Raw genomic sequence first — 19,920 nt, 5'->3', positions numbered from 1 at the left:
TGTACATACTTTTTTTAAAGAATCTCTGAATTATTAGGTAAGACTTTTATTTCATGCTTCATATAGCTGCTAAAGTCAAATATACAGAAATCGTAGGGACCTCTGGAGGTCTGCAGTCCAGCCTGCAGCTCAAAGCGAGGATAGCTTTAAAGTTAGCTTATATTGCTTTGGGCTTTGGCCATCTGGGTTTCAAAAGTCTCCAAGGATGGTGTTTCCATGCCCTCTCTGTGCGCTCTGATGTTGTGCCATACCACTCATGCGGGGAAGAACTTTCCACTGATGTTGAATTGGAGTTTGCTGTTTTGCTGTCTGGCATTTCCACAGTGGTCATACAAAGGATGCTGGCATAGAGTGTATATGTGCATTTTCACTCATATCATAAAGAAAAACTCATTGATTTTTTTTTAAATATCTTTCACTGTATTTTTCAAAGACTAGTTCCAAAGACAAATGACACCATTAGCCTCTGCCTAGACCTTTTACGTCTTCTCATACAGGTATAATATTATTGCATACCTGAAATAAATTGTTACTGCTCATTTTTCTTACTGCCTGCCTTGGGAACAGTTATCTTTGGTCATTCAGTGAATGGAGATGTGAACAAGTCACCATTAAGAAAGTAAGAGTGCAAATATACAATAGAAAAACTATTCCATGGTCACTGTAGTCATGCTTTTACTCCATGCTAAATACATAATAGCTTGCTTCTCAGTGTAAGCAAGGTAATTGACCTTCCATTTACTGTGAGATACCGCATTTACTGTGGGATGTCATTGTACACTACCAGTTGCCAAGGTGTACCTGATATGATAGAAGGTTGTATCCTCTTCTGATAAGGGGTTCATCTGGTCATTCACACCACTTGCCTGTGCTCTCAGGTCTGGTTATCTACAAGGCTGTGTGTCTCCAGAGATTTTTAGTACACTTACAATATTTGCTGCTTTTCCTCTGCGGAGGAACTAACAAGATGTATAAAATACCAAGGCCACTTCATGGCCCTTCCTTGTTATAGTCTTCTCTTTGTTTCCCAGCTATTGACATGTTGTGCCATAGTTTGCTTAGGCTGTTTTACGAGTATGTGGTATGCAGGAGGACACAAGTTTCCTGTGTTTGTATGGCCTGACAAAGGCCCATGTCAAATTCCAGCCCTTTGAATTGCAGAAAATCCTCGTGTTCTTGTTTGCTGTATTGCTCCTAAGTTTATGGGTTAGACTTCAGACACTGGCTTTCTTAAATACTTAGGGTGGACCTGGGTTAGATAAGAAGGAGAACCCCACAGCAACATGAAAACAACAAAGACATGGTTTGAGAAATGGGTGGCCTGGAACAGCAGCAGGTATTCTGCCTGGTCAGGGCAAAAAGTGCTCTGGGGCTTCTCCCAGACTGGACAGTTCCCATTGCCTGTAGCTAGGTCTGTGTGAAAGCCAATCTGTCTCTTAGGTAAATCAGTGAAAGAGGCGGTCATTTATCCTGTCTGTTAAGCTATGTTACCTCTTTCAAACTGGACTGAAATGTCATTGATTCCAGTCTTGTTGATATTAAGGTGTCTTCTAAACCATCCACTCCAGCCTTTCCCTAGGATTACCCTTGGGCAATAATTCATTCTCTAGAAATGCTAAAACAGTCCAATAAAACAACTCAGGTCCTAACCCAGCTTCACAAACAAGTCTCAAGGATGACTCAGCACCTTATTATTTACAGGTTTCTAGTTCTGGAGTTACTTGGGATAAGAAGGAGGATGATGACGTAGTCAAGGCAGTAGTCTAGGACTCGGCAGACATGCGTTCAGTCCCCTGTCCTACACAGAGCTGCTGTGTGATTGTGGGCCAGTCACTTATGACCAGAGTTTCTGCTGAGATCTTAAATACATGTTGATTTTTACCTGTGTAAGATGTGAGCCATGAACTCCCCAGTAACAAACTAGTGATAGCAGACCTTCCTTAATTGATAGGAAAGTTGTACAGGTGAATACAGTAAAGACCATGCAAGTTCTAGATGGTAGGATAGGAGCCATCCCTCAAGTGTTTTCAGTTATATTAGCACTGAAGAGAAAACAGGCATTTAACATAATGATTTATAACTTCAGTTCACATGTGGACAAGACATTTTGGCTGGTGCATATATGTCAGAGGGAACAACACAGTCCTTTGCCAAGTTTGGCTGAAAAGTAACTGCATTCTAACCAGAATGCTTTTCTTTCAAATAAACAGTTTCATCATTATCATTTCACTTGTGCTGTTATGTTGACTGTTGCCTTTTATTTGCCATAAAGCTGTCCAGGGTTTTGAGGGCCTATTTTGTGTTCTTATTCACAGCAAATTTTATTTTAACGTTTAAAGGGGGATAGCTTTGCTTTGGTGTGTACAGCTGAGGCACATTAAAATGAGATGCTTAATTTTATCTGATTCTGACATAGATGTGATATAATTAAAGTGTAAATCTCTGAAGAGATTTGCCCATTTGATCATTTTGCCAGCCAGTATGAAACTTCCTTTATCTGAGTTTTCTTCCTGGGCCTTATATAATGTAGGCACTTGTACAAATGCATAGTCATTCTCATCAATATAAGAAAGATTTGCTTGGGCTAGTCTCTTCCTCCTGTGCTTTTTGTTTGATTTTTGTTACCAATTCTCTGTTGTTTGTTTGTTCCTTTTTTAGGATTTTGAATCCTTTTTCTCTGCTAAGGAAGAAAATATTATTTATTCGTTCCTGGGTCTTGCTCCTCCTCCAGGCACAAAGGTATGCACTGCTCTCCTTCTGTGGGGGACATTTATTTGGTTTTAATAAAAGTTGAAGATAGACAGTGACTCAGCATGTCAAATAAGGGGCAGTGACAAGCATTACATTAGGTGCTGGTGCAGCAAAGTGTTCTTAAGGGAGAAGAAAGTGGCTGCTTCACTAAATATTAGAAAATGCTTCTCCCCTTCTTTTACTGCAGGCTTGTTACCATGCCTCCAGCTGATGGTTTTTTTGTTGTTATTGTTGACACAAGGCAGTATTTTATCATGTTCTGTTTTTAAACAATGCAGAATTTCCTAATGCAATTTATAGGTTGTGTTAATTACAAGAAACCTTCATCTGACTGCATCAAACCTTAGGCAAACAGGGTTTGTACTGGCCACCAACAGAGGAGCTGGGGTATGAATCTGTTCCATCCTCTGTGTGTACACGCAGACTGGCACTATGAGGTTTGCTCCCTCTGCCTTGAGGAGGTAACTTAAAGTCTCACTCAAGACTTCACAAAATCCCTTTGGCAAGTCTACCCATTGTCCTCCGTCCACTGTATTTTGACAGTGCTCTAGTATATATATGGCAAAAGAAAAAGATTTTTTTATTATTTTTTTCTTTTTCTTCATTTTAGAGAAAACAATGTGTTTTATCTTTAACAGAGTCTTCTTCTAATTAGAAGTTTTATAACTGAGAGCATTACAGCTTTCTTATCCTGAGATCATGTTAGATGACAATCTAATATTGCCATCTTTTTAACATGGGTGATTCAACAAAAGAAATGAATCGAGAGAGTGATGAGCCAGAGTGATAGGAGGACTCTGCTGCATTGTGGTGACCTGGCTGAAGAACTGCCCTGGAGCATGAGATCTGCCTTCTGGTCCAACTCTGCTGCCAACTGTGTAGCAACTTTGAGTGAAACGCTGTTGTAAATGTCCCTGGTTTTCCTCTTCTGTAAAAGCAGAGAGAAAAAGGAGCCTCTGCTAAGTGCTTTGACAGCTACAGATGAAGAGATACCCAGGGGAGAGCCACAGTTGCTATAAATGTCTTTGACGCTGAGTCCCTGAGTGATAAGGAGCAAGTGATTTAAACTTTCTGCTTTAGCTGCGCCATCTCCCACCAAGGGAAATAAAAATTACTTGCCTACCTCACAAGGGTCTTGTGAGAATTCATTTAATTAACATCCACAAAGCCATGAAAGGCTTAAAGGACTGCAGGTATTACATATTATAATTATTATAAAAGATATGTGGAGAATCAATGAGATAAAGAAAATTGCATTTTTCCATCTTCCCACTTCATATATTATCTGCTCCTTCATGCAAGCTCCTATTAGATAGCGTGTCTATGAAGCAAAGTAACAATTTTTTAGAATTCATTCACTCCCAGCTGTCAGCAGAGGCTATTACAGTTTCTACTTTGTGACAACTTTGTAAATGTTGAAAATAACATGTTCAGTACATTCTGCTGGGAAGATTAATGTTAGTGCTATTGGTAGCAACCAATTATGGTTTATGCTGATTAACTGCCGCACTGGTGGTGGTGGCAATTGTTTCAGTTCAGAAAGTGGAAATAAGTGAGAGTGTTTTTAAAAAATCCGTGTAAAGAGTGGAAGTATATATACATTGTCTCCCTTTTAGAATCTGTTCCTGAATTTGAGAGAGACATATACAAGTGGTTTAGCATTTATTGCAGAAGTGTTTCTCAGCAGCTTCACTGATGACAGTCTGGCTGTGCTTTGTCATACAAATAACCTTGCTGCACTGCTTCTGCTTTCCTTTCATTAGGCTGTCAATTCAACCTTAGCATGAAGTACAATGAATGGCTCGTGACACTGATTTCCCACAGCCTGAATCTGGAATAATAAGTCAGGTGTGGAAGAGATGGTGATGATGACACATATGACAGGGTTTCCTACTAATCCCTTCTTAAATATTTTTTTTTTTCTGGAATGTGGTGATAATTTATAAAAGAAGCAAACTATAAAGCACAGAAACACCACAAAACAGTCAGTAAGTATTTGCTTTCTAGGGGTTTTTACCTCACTGAGACATTAAAATGTTAATATGAAGCTGATACATGTTTTATACTCATGCCTCAGAAGATTCTCTTTCCTTTTGCATCCATCTTTTGTCTCATATTGCATCAGCAGTAGAGAAGCTCTTTAATGACCATGATGCTGTTTCACAGCACTGTCCACTAGGATCCTGACCCAGGACTGTTTTGAGTCTATTGTCTAGAGCAAGCAGGGAACTTTTTGCTACTCCCTCAACAAATTATAACTTCCCAGCAAAACACTTGTAGTTAAATGCATTGCCACGTCAGCCTGCTGAGTGCAAAATACATGTTTCAGTTCTGCAAATTCTCATTTTTGCAGCCTTGACTTCTCTCTGGGTCAGGTGGCTACGACTTGTCACCAGATCTACTCATCAAGTGTTTACATTGAACTGTTACTGCTAGGTATTTGAGCTCTGATGGTGCCAGACCCTAATGTGCAAGCTGATCTACATTTACAGGGTGAGTCTGATATGTCTAGGACACATCAAAGTTGTCAGCAAGGTGCAGATTGACTCTGAGACACATGTGAAGAAGCTCTGAATACACACAGATACAAAGACAACCCTTCTCAGACCTGCAGCACACAAGCAAAGTAGTCTTTACACATTTATTTAAGTATCCTCTTACTTACAAAAAAGCTGTAATTATTTCAGTAGGAAATAGCAAATAAACATCAAAGTTAACCAGGCTGGCTGGAGAACAGGCTGTGGGGCAGCTCCCTGAGTAGACGCCCACCCCTCTCTGCAGCCAGCCCTGTTCAGATTTCTGCTAAGGGTTCTGGTCAGGTACCACTGTACAAATGGCCAGTTGCTGTGTCCATCACCATGTTTCCGGATCCAATACAATGAAGTATTTAGATGCCTGGATGGCATGTGTAAACTTCTGCAGATCTTGGTGGAAAGGCTGAAGCTCTAAATGCTAATGATTTGCTTAGATCACTGTGAGAGTCAGGCAAAGATCTTCACATTTTTTTCCCTCTATACCAAGTACATTTTTTTATCCTTAAAGGGTGCTATGTGGTCATAAAACTCAGTGACATTGCAGAAAACCAATAAATATTTTCGGTACTTCAGAAAGGGTCAATTAGCTCACATCATGCTCTCTCTCTTGTTGCCTCCCCATGACACTGTTTTCTAAAGCATCATTTAACAGGGATGAGTAGCACAGTTTTATGTGCCTAAGAGAAGAAGCAGGCAAAGGGTTTGTGTTAATAAGTTCTCTAGTCTGTTAATATGAAATACCTTCTCACTTGAAGGAATACCTGGTCTAGAATACTTCTGGCTTCTAAACATGTTTGATGGCAGGCTGGGATTTAGAGGACAGCTGTGCTTTATGCCTGACCCAAAGATCACTCAAGTTAGTGATGGATTTCTGAATGATCCCATTTAATCTTGGATTAGTGGCATGAACACTGATGTGCCAATAGTATACTTGTGTACATTTGAGCTATAATCAATGTAGTTTGTATGTCTAGGGTCAGATGTGTCAGTCTCAACTGCCCCTAAAGTTGGGTATGTTTCTTTTTAAAGGCCCCATCACTTTTATGCTTAGTCTGAGACTGTTCTCAATATTCTTGAAAATGCTCTGAAATATTGGTAATGTGTGAACAGCCCATTACAAGCTCCAGTTGCACTGTTTGGTTTCTAAAATGGCACAGGTGAATTGTTTTGTCAATGAGATGCTTATTACTTAAACTAAGATGACAAACAGTATGCTGTATTACTACACTTTCTGAGTATCTTAGCAAGGTTTGAATGCAGGTAATTAATTGCTTTTTATTTTCAAGGACAATCAGGATTTTAGAGAAATTTATTAACTGCCCTGGAATACTGCTTCTGTTTCCCAGAAGTCCAGAGAGGCAGTAGATTGTAGCAAGATCATTTAGGTTTGCAATTGCTCTGTGAACTCAGTGAAGCTGATTTACTTGAGCTGAGGGTCTGTTTTTAAATCTTGTATATACTTAAATCCTTAATCTTAGTATTCTTGGTCTTAATATCCATAATCCTGATATCCCCAAATCCATAGATGCTTGAGCTTTAGTCTTTTAGTTGAAGAAGACTTCTACTAAGACTGTTTTGAATTACAAATTTTCAGCCAATCTTTGTAAATGGTATTTCATTTTAAATCAGTTAAAAATTAAATTTTGTGTTTTTATGGAGAGCTAGTATAATGATGATATTCCAAACATCACAGTTCTCCATATAATTAACAAGAACTCTGTATGTGTGTGTGCATGCGCATGTGTTCTGGCTGATAACATGCTGCTTCTAGAGTTCTTAGTTCTTTCAACTACAACTTTTTTTTTGCCTCGTGCTCTGAGTAAGTATATGATTCATCTGAGATAGTTCTACACAATAAGTTCACTTTAATTAGAATGCCGTCTTCAGTTTTTATGTATTTTATGTATCTGCCAAAAATATCGAGTACATAGATTTTAAAATGAAATGTTAATATACATGCTGAAAATAAATATCTAACCAATTTAGTTTTCATTAACACTATCCTTTTCATTTTAGGAACTGCTACAAAGAAAGTATCTGTAAGGAAGTTATGATTTGCTTAAGAAAACAATGTATTAACACAATGTTACACGAGAATTTCAATATAGGTCTGTGTTCCTACATATTTTAATCTTCAAATATTTTCTTAGCTTGTGGGGGAAAAGTAAAAGATAAATTAAGCCAAACAAATGACTCTGTAGATCTGTTTTTAATAACAATGCCACCAGGATCAGAATGCAGTGAGCCCAGAGTTTTATATGTACTTGAAATGAGACAATATTGCCAGAAAAAGAAGTAGTCTTTTCTCCTTCCTCCTTCCTCTGGCTCCTTCTGCTTACTCCCAGCTGCTCATTCCTCTCCCCAGGCATCCCCCACATGCTGGCAGAAACATTCATGCAGCTGTGTAATGGAGTGTGTAAATTGTGTGAGATGATAGAAATGTTTTTCTTTTTAAAGCTTTAATCTTGATCAGCCTCCTGCTCCAGTTCACCGTGCAGCCCTGGGAAGGCTTTTTCTGCCAGGAGGGCAGGGGCAGCGCAGTGCTGGGAAGGACTGCAGGGAGGGCAACGCTTGCTGCTGGCTGACAGGGCGTCTTGCTGCTGCTGTTTTTCTCTGCAGAGAGGAAGGGGAACTAATGAGCCTATGTGCCTACTCTCTTTTCATTGCAAGCTCCTTACATATAAAACATATTTTCCGTGATTCAGGAGGAAATTGCCAGAAGGGCACCAAATCTTACAGATGGTGAAGTTTCAGGAAAAGGATAAAACTGAAGAAGTATTTTGTCCCTCTCCACTCTGTCATGGTATCTGCTTCCAAACATTCCTAACCTTCTTTCTATACTTTTTGTCCCCATCCAGCAGAGCATCTCAGCAGGAGGACATATCTTATATTGCACACCACATGACGGGACAAAGTTCCCTAAGTCAGCACTCACCCAAGTCTGCTCTGGGGCTAAAAGCCAGGTAGCTATGCTAGTGTCACGCTTCTGCAGGCTAAGTACACCGGCTGAAGAAATCATATATAATGAGGACACTGGAGGAAGACTTGTGAAGCTTAAAGGACAGGGGATCTTGAGTGGGGGCTTTTGCTTAACTGTAGAGACAAATGAAATTATGGAAAAGCAGAAAAATCCAAACGGACCACATGGATGAGTTGTAAGGGCTTGGTCACAGGGGTGAGAAAGAAGCTCGTCTTCTGTCAGGGACATGCTGCTCTGCCCAAAGCATGTAGGACTTAGGATGACACAGGACAGGAATTCCCCTGAGCCCAATTCTCTGTTGCTGGAGGCAACCACACCAGATAACACCTCTCAAAAGTGGTCAAATTCCCTTTTAATGAATTAGATCCTTTGCCTCCGCTTCTTCCTTAGAAAGCCCTTCTAAAATTTCACACTGCTGATGATTAAAATTTTTATTCACAGCTGTTTTATACTCATTTTGCATCTACCTCAGCGCTCTTCCTTATCCTATCCCTCCCTGATGTTTACTCTGATCTATTTTTAGAGACCCATCGTATCCCCTCACAGCATTACTTTCAACAGATTAAAGTAATGAAGCTTTTTTTGTCACCCTTTCATAAGACAGGCTCTCGACTCCCTCAAATATTCTGTAGCCCTGCTCTGCACCTGTTCCAGTCTGAATTTCTCTTTCTTGAGCCTGAGTGACTGGAACAGTACAGAGCGATCCAGAGAAGGTTTTGCCTTGGCCTTACACAATGACATTAATATTTGCTTTCAGCTCCACCTCATACATCTGAGGATCACATTTATTACCTCTTTCACTGTCGCATCACATTCATGGCTCAGTTATTCTGTGATTATTTAAATACATCCATCTTTTTCTTCTTTGATGATCAACAGCTAACGAGCTCCCAAAGTGCAGTAGAAACAGCTGTTTCTAATCTCTCTCCCAGAACTACCTGTCCCAAGTGATATGACTTTGCACTTCATGCTATTGCATTTCATCCTATTTCTGTTGTTCCGCTTGAGGCCATTCAGGTCTCCTTTTATCTGACACAGTGCGTGATTCACTGTGACCTTTCACAGATACCTAGCTGAAAGTACAGCAGGACTTAAAATAAGAGCCTTATAGAAGGTGCTTGTTCATGGTGCTGGAATAGATTTGATAGATGGGTGTGTGAAATGCGGAACAGTTTCCTGATGATTTTAAACAAGAAAGTTAAGAGACTGTATATGAAATCCTTATTACTTCTGTTTTTCTGTAGCTTCTTGATGAAGTTCAATTGGAATGCATGCTGGTGGAAAAAGCTTTTTTTTCTGAAACTAGAATGTGCTTTCAGGGTGAGCATTGGTTTCCATTAAACTTTCCATAGAAAAGCTAGAGAATCTACTATGCTCTGAAGAGGAATAAGTGCCTGAATTCATGTTTTCCCTACACAAACCCCATGCCTTTACCAACAGATCAACATGCCAACAAGTGTTCCTTTCACAGCAAAATGTCCAAAAGGATATATTTTCATTTAAATACTGAAGCAAATTAGAAAAACACTTCCCCAAACTGTAAAGTCAAGAGTTTTATAGAATGAAGTGTTGGTTATGTGCCCTGAAACTAACAATGACTTCTCCTTTGCTTCCAGGAGACTGAAAAGTCTGATGCCACGCACGAAACGGAGGCACACACAGAAGACAAGGCAGATGAAGGGGCTCATGAAGAGTCTCAGTCTGCTCAGCCACCTTCAGAAGATCAACAGGTAATTTTTCCTTTTTCCCTTCGTGATAGGAGGATTTTACATGCTAAGCACATGGAACATAAACGTACAGGCCCTCCTAGTGTGCTTCACGGTGGGAAGGCTGACTGCAGCGTGGTCCTGCTTGTCTTTTGGATGCATTTTCCTTGACATCATGGTGATATGAAACCTAGATAAAACTCCAGGGAACTTTGCTCTGAATCTTGAATAACAGCAGTTGTCTTCAACAGTTTCCTTTTACCACTTGTTACCATAAGCTTTCTTTTTTAATGCTCATTTGAAACCAGATTCTAGTTATGAAGAATAATTTAGGATTAGACATTTGAGTCCTATCTGTGTGGAAAAATTTGCGGCTATCAATGGCCAGCATCTGCACTGCTCGTAAATCTAGTTGTTAATGTTTGTTGTCATGTACCAGCATTGACTGCTGTTGCAGCGAGCCAGATCTGACAGTGTCTTCTCCAGGTCATGAAGAAACCCCTGGGCCATGCAGAAATGGAGACCATTGTTACCCTTTCTGCCTGCATCATGGTCTGGTATTACAGTCACATGGACAGATCTCAAACTGCAGTGCTAAATGTTCTTGGAAGCAACCATATGAGTTCCTTCAATTCCCTAGTATAATATCCTGCAGTTAGCTAACATCAATAAAGTACTTGTTGAAATGTAGGTGGATCCCGCAAAAAGAGACCATTCTGTTGTGTGCCGGTGCCTTCCTCAGTGGGGTGTTTATGTTACTGGCCAGGTTCTAGACTCAGTAAAGACTAGGCAGAAATAGATCTTGGGTCTGGAGATAGGGATCCAGCTGCTTTATTCTTCCTGCTGCTCTGACAAGTTGACATTTAAGGATGGGTTTATTTTGATGTTGCAGTGTCAGGTGACTCTCTTCCCAAAGATGCAGGCCTACTGCTGGATCAAGCACTTACACGTGTTGGATTTTTTTTGTGGTTTGGAGATCAGACAGTCCCAGTGGAATATCTGTCATAAATGCATCATCTCTTTCACTAAAGAGCAAAACAAATGTGTATTGTTTTTTTTCCATCTAGCTGCTATGTTTTTCCAGAGGAAGCACCTCTCTGTAAGCCTTTCCCCATTGTCCTTTATAACAATGACAGAATCGGTCATTGTTAGGCTGGAAAAGCACCTTTCACACAGCCTCATGCAAGCCGCAGGCACTGCGAAGTCCCATTTAAAATTTCAAAATGGCGGTGAGGAGAGACAGTCCCCAGTGGGAACTGAAATTTCTCCTTAAATTGTATCCAAGAACTTTTCATGTCTCTATGAATTTCACCCAACACATGAGTGCCATCAAATACCTTTTTACTCAGCTCTTAAGAGAAGCCCAGCATAAAACTGCAGTGCATCCCCTGACTGGGTTAGGTTACTTGCCATTCTGGCTGGCAGTCTAATATTTTTCAAATGAGAACAGAATGCTGGAACATGTCTGCAAATGTGTCAAGCAGCTGTGTATGAGAGGTTTTGTAATGACATAATGCAATACCACTCCTATACAACAAGCACCTTGCTCCATTTCTCACAGAATGGATTGGAGCTGTAAGTGGAAAATACATTCTTCTTTAGTTTTACAGGGAGGGGATTGGCAGAGGAGACAGCACCAGGCAAGACAGTGTGTTTGAACAGATTTTTCTGTGCTTGTGAGGGCATAAAATATAGTTAGTCTTACAAATCCTCCCCTTTCACCTGCATAGTCTTGGCAGTGTCAAAATGTTCTTACATGGTCTTACATAAGAAGGAGGAAAAGTCTTCCTGAAATTGTCCAACTCTGATACCCACCTTCATCATGCCAGGTGTATGTTAGCTCCTGGGGGAAGAAAAAAAGCACTGTTTCTATTCCCGTCTCACTCATTTTTAGAGAGGATACTCACCACTGCAGGCAGCAAGGTACGAGGGGCTTCTGCCAGGGACGCACAAACCCCATTTTTCACTCTGTTCCACCACCCACTTTCCATGTCACCTAGGACAAATCACTTCAGTGACGTGGCATCTGCCCACCTTGCCACAGTTCATCCCAATTATCACTTCTGTTGGGATGCCATGAATCATTCTGTAGAAATTCTGGTATTCTCATTCACTACAGACAGCACACAAAGGATGAGTTTAGATGAGAAGAATAACTTTGAGGCAGCTACAGTGAGATGAATTCCGCCTTTTGTCTTTGTATCTCATTTTACCTTTATAACAGAAAGCTGGAATAACATTTCCTTACCTGGTCAGGGTTTTATGAAGTTAAATACATTTAAAGACTGTTTGATTGCTGTTAGAGTATCTTCACTGGATGTTAGGTCCTAAAGGATACATGTAGTATCAACACAGGATTTTCAGTATTTCCCTCTCTTTCTCTCATTCTGCAGCCCAGCACAACTTGTTTGACTGCTTGACCACACTGAATAGATGTTTTCTGTGTACTTTCCCCACCCATGTCTTTTTTCATTCTAGCTTATTAAGAGCTGGTCTTTGCATACTGAGTTCTGAAAGGGTGACCTTTTTATCAGTGGCCCACTGTGTTTTGTAGCCAAACAGTTGCATCTTTTGAACAGTAGTCAGGACTCTTTTGGAGTGTCAACTTACCCTTTTCACAAACCCTCAGATCAAAATGCCATAATTTAAACATTGCAGTTTTATGTTCTGCTTCTGAATTAATGTACCAGTGGGAATCTAGTATTGGCATTTTGGCATTATTTAGCACTCAGTTTCAAACCAGCTTAAAAAGGACTCTTTCTTGTGGGGTGTAACCCAGCCAGCTTTTCTCTAGTGACTTTGCAGGAGAAATGCCAGTGCTATGGAAAAATTCTAGAAATTCTAAAAGTGTCTTGGTGAGGTAAAGGTATCTTAGTCTTTGCCAATGAGCATAAGACAGATAACAAAATAAACTGTTACTGTCTCAACCGTGGAGCTACACGGAAGGTCCCAGATGACTTCAGAAGGCTCCTCCGATGCCTCAGTAGCAGGAATGGCAGCCAGTGGTCAACGTGGGTACGTGTGGAGGCTGCAGCTTCAGCAGAGGCATGTTGCTTCTGCTGCCCTTGCTGAGAGATGCAGAAGTCCAGAAGCTCCAGCTTTCAGTCTCAGGCTGGTATGACCCTGAGAAAACCAGCGAGAGACCCCAGCCCTCTGAGAAACAAAACTCTTAAGTCAGTAGCTGCCTCCTGAAAGGGGCAGAGATAAGTGCACACAGTGACAGGTTGTTCTCCACACACTCACATTAGACTCACATTAGACTTCAGCAGCTCCAGCCCTGCATTCAGGCAAGCATCCAGGAAAGCCCGGAGCAGATGTTGAAATAGAAAGTCCCTGTCCTGGTTTCAGCTGGGATAGAGTTAATTTTCTTACTAGTAGCTGGTACAGTGCTGTGTTTTGGATTTAGGGTGAGAACAATGTTGATAACACACTGATGTTTTAGATGTTTCTGAGCAGTGCTTACACTAAGTCAAGGACTTTTCAGCTTCTTGTACTGCCCTGCCAGTGAGGAGGCTGGAGGGGCACAAGAATTTGGGAGGGGACACAGCCAGGGCAGCTGACCCCAACATGCCATATGATGTCACGCTGTACAAAACTGGGAGGAGTTGGCTGGAGGGGCAGATCACTGCTCGGGTACTGGCTGGCCACTGGTCAGCAGGTGGTGAGCAATTGCACTGTGCATCACTTGATTTGTATATTCTTTTAGCATTATTATTTTTTTCCCTTTCTTTTCTGTCCTATTAAACTGTCTTTATCTCAGCCCACGAGTTTTACCTTTTTTCTGGTCCTCTCCCCCATCCCACTGCGGGGGACTGAGCGAACTAATAGCTGTGTGGTGCTTAGTTGCTGGCTGGGGTTAATCCACAAGAGTCTCTTACACAGATCTGGTAGTAAGTAACAGGAACAGCTTTCAGCCTGCGTCAACAAAGGACAGCTGCACTAGGATTTCCTTAGATTATGAATTTTTTTTTCACCTTAAACCTGTTGCATACTTTCCTTCCCTAATCACTTCATCAAGCTTATCCTTGACTTCCTCCTAATCTTTTTGTTTTATTTTATTTCTAATCCCCATCCTCTGATGGAGAAGGTTGAGGAACCATTTTGTTTGGATATAGTGTCCCTTCTTGCTTTGTCTGTCCCTTTGTTTTTGAGTTTTTTGAGGAAAAACTGTGACCTCCTATGCACAGCAAGGGTTCTGCTGGTCAGTAGATGTGATGGTAATAATTTTTCTTTATTTTTACTATCTGATTTTAACTTTAGATTTTAGCTTGGGGGTTAGAATATTTTTTAAGAGGTGTCCCAGTTAAATCAGTTTGCAGTACAGATTAGGCTTACTTCAGGGCAGAATTATTTTAGAAACATGTTAAAAAATCATATTATAATGCGAGTCTGTATCCCATCTTAGCAATTCCCCAGGCCATATATAAACCCTGGCACTGCAGCTCACTTCCTTATCTCAACTCATTCTATGCAAACTCCTATCAACCACTCATGCCTTCTGCATGGTACTATTCCATTCGCTCTTTCTCTTTGGGAGAGGGGTAGGGATAGGCTGTGGGAGGTGACGTTGTCTAGCCTGGAGAAGAGAAGGCTCCAGCGAGATTTTATAGCAGCCTTCCAGTACCTAAAGGGGACCTACAGGAAGGATAGGGAGGGACTCTTTAATGGGGACTGTAGTGATAGGATGAGGGGTAATGGCTTTAAACTGAATGAGGGTAGATTTAGGCTAGATATTAGGAAAAATTCTTTACTGTGAAGGTGGTGAGGCACTGGAACAGGTTGCCCGGAGAGGTTGTGGATGCCCCATCCCTGGAAGCGTTCCAGGCCAGGTTGGATGGGGCTTTGAGCAACCTGGTCTAGTGGAAGGTGTCCCTGCCCATGGCAGGGGGGTTGGAACTAGGTGATCTTTAAGGTCCCTTCCAACCCAAAACATTCTATGATTCTATGATATGATTTTGTGTAAGATTAGCTCTTCTCTCCAATAACCAGCGTGGTATCTAACATTAAATTCCATTCACTGGAATTTTTCTTTCTCTATTATTTCTCTTGTCTTCATCACTTTTGCTCAATCTACAGTCTAAAACCGGCTTGTTTTATTTCTTATTCCCCAGTACTGTTGAGCCAAGGCATCTGTTCCAGCCTACAACAGTTAACAGAATTGCAAGCCAGATTCTGAGTGATAATATATATAACATAGATAGGAGTCTGGAGAATTCTGATTTAACTTTCATTTTGCAGACCAGCTAATTACAAAAAAAAAGCCCCAAAACACCTGAAAAAGTAAACAAAATCCCAGCTCTAATGCTTTGCCTGTCAGTGAAGCAAATTTGATTGTAAGTAACTGAGAAAAAGGGAGCTGTATATAATGATTTTATAGCTCTTTTTCAAAGTAAATGCTTAGCTTAAATGTACTTTGTGAGTTAATCTGGAGGACATTATCTCAAAATAAATTAACTGAATTCCACGTAATTTTCCTAAATTCAATGTTTAATTTCTGCTGCGTTTTGCCTTATATGACCTCTGATATTCTTTGTTTGATCTATCTTTTAAACATATTCTTTTGAATATCTTGTATAGGAAAGCCAGGAAGAACAAGCAGCAACAGGGGTATAGTATATTTGTACATTTTGCTTTCATCTTTTGTTTGTGTGCATTTAATTCCTTTTCAGTCTCATTGCGTAACTCAAAAGTTAGTAAATTCTTATTCATGAAACTAAACATACTAGTATTATATTCTGCTAGAGATAATTATTTGTCATGTCATAGTCTTATTGTTTGGGAACAAAGATAGGCCTTTAATCATTAAAAACTGTAAATGGAAGAGAAATTGTCTTTCACAGATTCTTTAATAAAATTTTCCAAGGACTCCCAAGACAACTATATCTTTGACAATTGCTAACTGACATCATGCTGATTACATTTTTAGTGTTGTGAGCATGAAAGAGTCATTCTGACAATTTAGGCAGTTCTGCCTATAAAGGAAATATTTTCCTTGCCAGAATTTGTAAGACCCAGGTGCAATTCCTTATACACTTTTCTGTTTTGCCCAGCATTGCAAGTTTGTGCCTGGAACTTTTTCTTCAGTGCTCCCAGTAAAACTAATGACTACTTTAGGCTGCTTTCAACTACAAACCTGCAATTAATAAGAGGACACATTCACATCTTCCCACTTCCAAACTGCAATGCATGTATCTATACATGTGTATACATACACGTGCCCGCTGTCAGAGTTGTGCATTGTGGATCTGGCAGCTGAAATGGAGCTCATGGGCCCATGGCAAAGCGTGGGGGCTCCTGGTGAGGCTGGTGAGGGCTGTTAAGGTTGGTTAGTGCACCCTGGCACCACTAACTGATGCTTCAAGCAAGAAAAACACCCATTTTTTCTGTAAAAGGTCATTGACTTGAATTTTCAACTGAAGTTTTTAATACCTGAAAGATGTTGCTTGTCTGTGGGCTTGCTTGGCCCTGTTTCAAAGAGTGCTGGGGGAAAATGCTGAAAGAGGCAATATTCCTTTGCACAAGAACTTCTAATCCAGCTGACCTGTGCGTAAGTTTGTATTACATTTCTGATTTTGCAGGGATGATCCTTTAGTGCAGTGGTTTTCCCTGAAAAACAACTATTCAAACCAGGAATCTGATTACAACAGATCCATTCCCAAGCACATGGTTAAACAGCATTTTACTTCAGTGACTCGGGCGTAACTCTTCTACAGACCGTATGTGTCTGAGAGGAAAACCCAGGGTCTGTGCTGCTCATATACTACCTGCAGTCCTGACTGAAAACTGATTATGTATTCTTTGATTGGTTGGTTAAGCCAGGAAGAAATTCCTGGTGTAATTTTTGTAGTTTAGGTAGTATACAAAGGTAGGACATTTTATACACACAGGAGCGCCTTTGAACAGTTTGCTGGAAGAGAAGGAGCAGAGAAGCCTACGATGCAATTTTCGGTTGTTTTTCAGAGTAGGACTACACTTTAAAGCTTCATTTACTAGCTCTTAAAAGACAATAAACACAGATTGCTGTCTGTGTTACATAAATGCTAGCTTTCAGATAACTGTTCATTTGGCTGACTGAAACAAAGGTCTATTGCCTTTAAATTGTACCATTTCTCCTATATAAAAGAGAGGAAGAATAGCTTTTGAAACAGAAACAGGGCTGTATTATCTGACTCTGAATGATTTTTAGATTATTCAGAAGTCTAGTTCCTATGCCATGAATCTTGACTTGTTTACTGCTCCAAGAAAGCATATAATTAAAAATACTAAACTTTTTGTCATATTTACATATATTTCAAATTCTCATTTTGATCTTGAACATCTATTTGCAGCCTAACCAGGTATCATGTTCTAAATTCTCTAAGAAGAGGGTTTTTATATTCCAGCACTTGCCTATTAACTCCACAAAGCTAGAGCCTTGGCATGTTAAGATTAAAAGCTCTGTGCATTTCTTCTCTGTTCTATTTGTTAAGCTCAAATAATATTGCATTTACTAGAAACAGAACAGTTGCAAAAGCAGAGCTCTGCATTTCAAGACTGTTTATTTTCCTTCAATTCCTACATGATAACTACAACTATTTTCTATAAAAAAGGAGGAAGAAGAAAAGCAGGAAGAGGGAGAAGAAAAGGAAGAGGTGGAGGAGCAAGAAGAGTCTTAGTACACTTCCCTGTGACACATTCTTTCTTGAACAGGTTTTCAGGTAACTATTAAGATACGCAGCACAGTTTCAAAATGTTCTTCAACCAAGATAAACTTGAAAATTTTGTATATATTGTTCTTATATGCAATGACAAGAATGGAAAGAACATACCAAAATAAAAAAAAGGTATTACGCATTTGACACGTAACTGTTAGTCAGAACTATTGTCCTTAATGAGTCTGTTAGTTTTCCCCATTTCTGTGGCAACAATGAATCTGACTTTCCTACACAGCTGTCTCTGTGATCCCTAATGTCTGCCAAATACTGCAGGCCCTTTGATCCATTCCCCTTCACTCTTACAACCTTCACCTCCCTGCCCGGCTTCTGATATCTGCTTTGGGCATATTCCTTAACATCTTCTTACGGTACCCCGTAGCTCTCTGCTGTGTCCTCTAAGTATGAGCAATGCAAATTGCAGCATGCTTAGGTGTGTACTGCTTGAGTGGTCAGTATATATGCACAAGTGCCAAACTGATGGGCCAGAAGTACACTTAACTGTTAGACTCATTGCAGCTTCTCTTTCATCTGGGATAAGAATCCGTCACCCTCCTCTCCTACTCAGCTACTGATTTCAGTGAAACTTTTAGGAGCTTTGTGTCTCAAATTAAGACCTCTCTCAAATTTATTTGAAATGTTAAAAAAAAATGACAGGAAGAGAGAAGAACCTGACCAGAAATACAGCACACTATAAAATTACTCTGATTGCCTTAAAAACCAGGCCAAATGTGACTTTAAAACCTCAAAAAAGGAAGCATCTGTGAGGCACAATTTGTGCCTGGATGGTTGTATGAGCATCCAGCATTGCTCAAGGTTTGTCAGCATGTGGTTTCAAATTTAATTTTCAGGTTTTCTTCTTCCTCCTACTGTCTCTTCTCCTCTGCACAGAAATAAAGATCAGACAATCACTTAGTAGGGAAAAACTGTTAACCTACAAGAATGTTGGACTTTCCAGCAGATTTTGCCCTTGGGTGGCAGGACTCTGTCCTGATTGCAGACACAGAGTGTGATACGCTCTTTCTAGAACTAGCGGGATTCCCAGCTAACTCTGCCTCTGAGATGGTTGCCATGGGTTTCACCAACCATATGCTGATGTGGAGACCCAGTGCCTCAACAGGGCAGAAAATCTGTCACTTCTCAGGGCAGAAAATCTGTCACTTCTTTCATGCTACATCTCCCAAAACTGGGTTCCTCTGTTGCATGGGAATTAATTCATCCCGGTGTTGTCCAGTGTTCAGACATGTAAAATCAAAGGAGTGTTAAGTTTTAATCTAATTTTCCTTATTTTTGTTCAGGAAGCACAAGCTGGAGCAGCCCCGCCAAAGAAAATAAACTCACTCTCAAGCAAACCATCACTAACTTTCATGCCTGTAGACTTATATATAAATACATAACAGAACAAAGACACCACTCTGTACTACCTGTGGCCTTTATATATATATTTGGTATTCCAATTACTTGTTAAAATGGGTCTTCTTATATCTGACTGATGATATTTCAGTTGATTGTTATATGTTGGAATAGTATCGTCCATGTCACATTTTAGATTGTAAGCTCCTCAGGGCAGGAACCATGTCTTTCTCCATGTTTATATGCTGCCAAACATTGCTGCCACTCAGCAGATAACTGCACTCACACAAGTGACGTATTCAGAGAAAAAGAAATTCAGCACTGAAAACTGCAAAGAAGCTTCCTGTATACAAGCTATGTGAGTCACTTCTCCCTCAGCTGGCTTTTGAAAATGATTGAGATTTCCATTGTACAGCAGTTTAAATAAATGCATTTTCTGTCATATCTGTTCTTTGTCTGCAAAAGCATTAATTTAACCCTAGCAAGCTGTGCTAAGATCTGTAAAGTTAAGTTTTCTTCATTGTTATGGTTGTAGGCTATGCAAAGCCCTTCACCTTGCCTTAGGTTCCTGCTGATGTTTCTGGTATTGTGTATAAGAACCCAGCCATGAGCATACACAACCTTCATTGAATGAAAGAGCTGTCCCAGTCCCTTCTACTGATGCCTTGTCAGTCTTCATGGATACATTCATATTCACTGGGTCAGGGAGGCAGAGAAATTTAATCCGTGTTCACACTGTAACTGTTGGTTAGAAGTTCACTGAGGAGGAAGGAGCTTGGATTTCAGTCCCTTTTTCAATTACTTTTTATGAGATTTATAAAAACTGATTATAGAGGAAGGGAGGGGATGAGAAATGCTTATTGCCAAAGTAGCCCATAGCTTCATAGACAAAACAATCTCCAAAG

The 19,920-nt window shown here is 40.2% G+C and overlaps 1 protein-coding gene across 1 annotated transcript in view; it reads left to right on the top strand.

The window, feature by feature from the left end:
- Window positions 1-19,459, top strand: part of SH3BGR (SH3 domain binding glutamate rich protein) — a 29,448-nt gene extending 9,989 nt beyond the window's left edge. The window contains exons 3-7 of the mRNA XM_069785090.1: window positions 2,659-2,739; window positions 9,882-9,995; window positions 15,549-15,578; window positions 17,561-17,668; window positions 18,961-19,459. Coding sequence (XP_069641191.1) covers window positions 2,659-2,739; window positions 9,882-9,995; window positions 15,549-15,578; window positions 17,561-17,626 — 291 coding nt within the window. The 3' untranslated portion in view covers window positions 17,627-17,668; window positions 18,961-19,459. The remainder of the gene's footprint in view (window positions 1-2,658; window positions 2,740-9,881; window positions 9,996-15,548; window positions 15,579-17,560; window positions 17,669-18,960) is intronic.
- Window positions 19,460-19,920: the final 461 nt, after the last annotated feature.

Source organism: Haliaeetus albicilla, chromosome 6, assembly GCF_947461875.1.
Source record: "Haliaeetus albicilla chromosome 6, bHalAlb1.1, whole genome shotgun sequence".
NCBI lineage: Eukaryota > Metazoa > Chordata > Aves > Accipitriformes > Accipitridae > Haliaeetus > Haliaeetus albicilla.
Note: the sequence above shows the minus strand (reverse complement) of the source record. Positions and strands in the feature narration are given on the sequence as shown.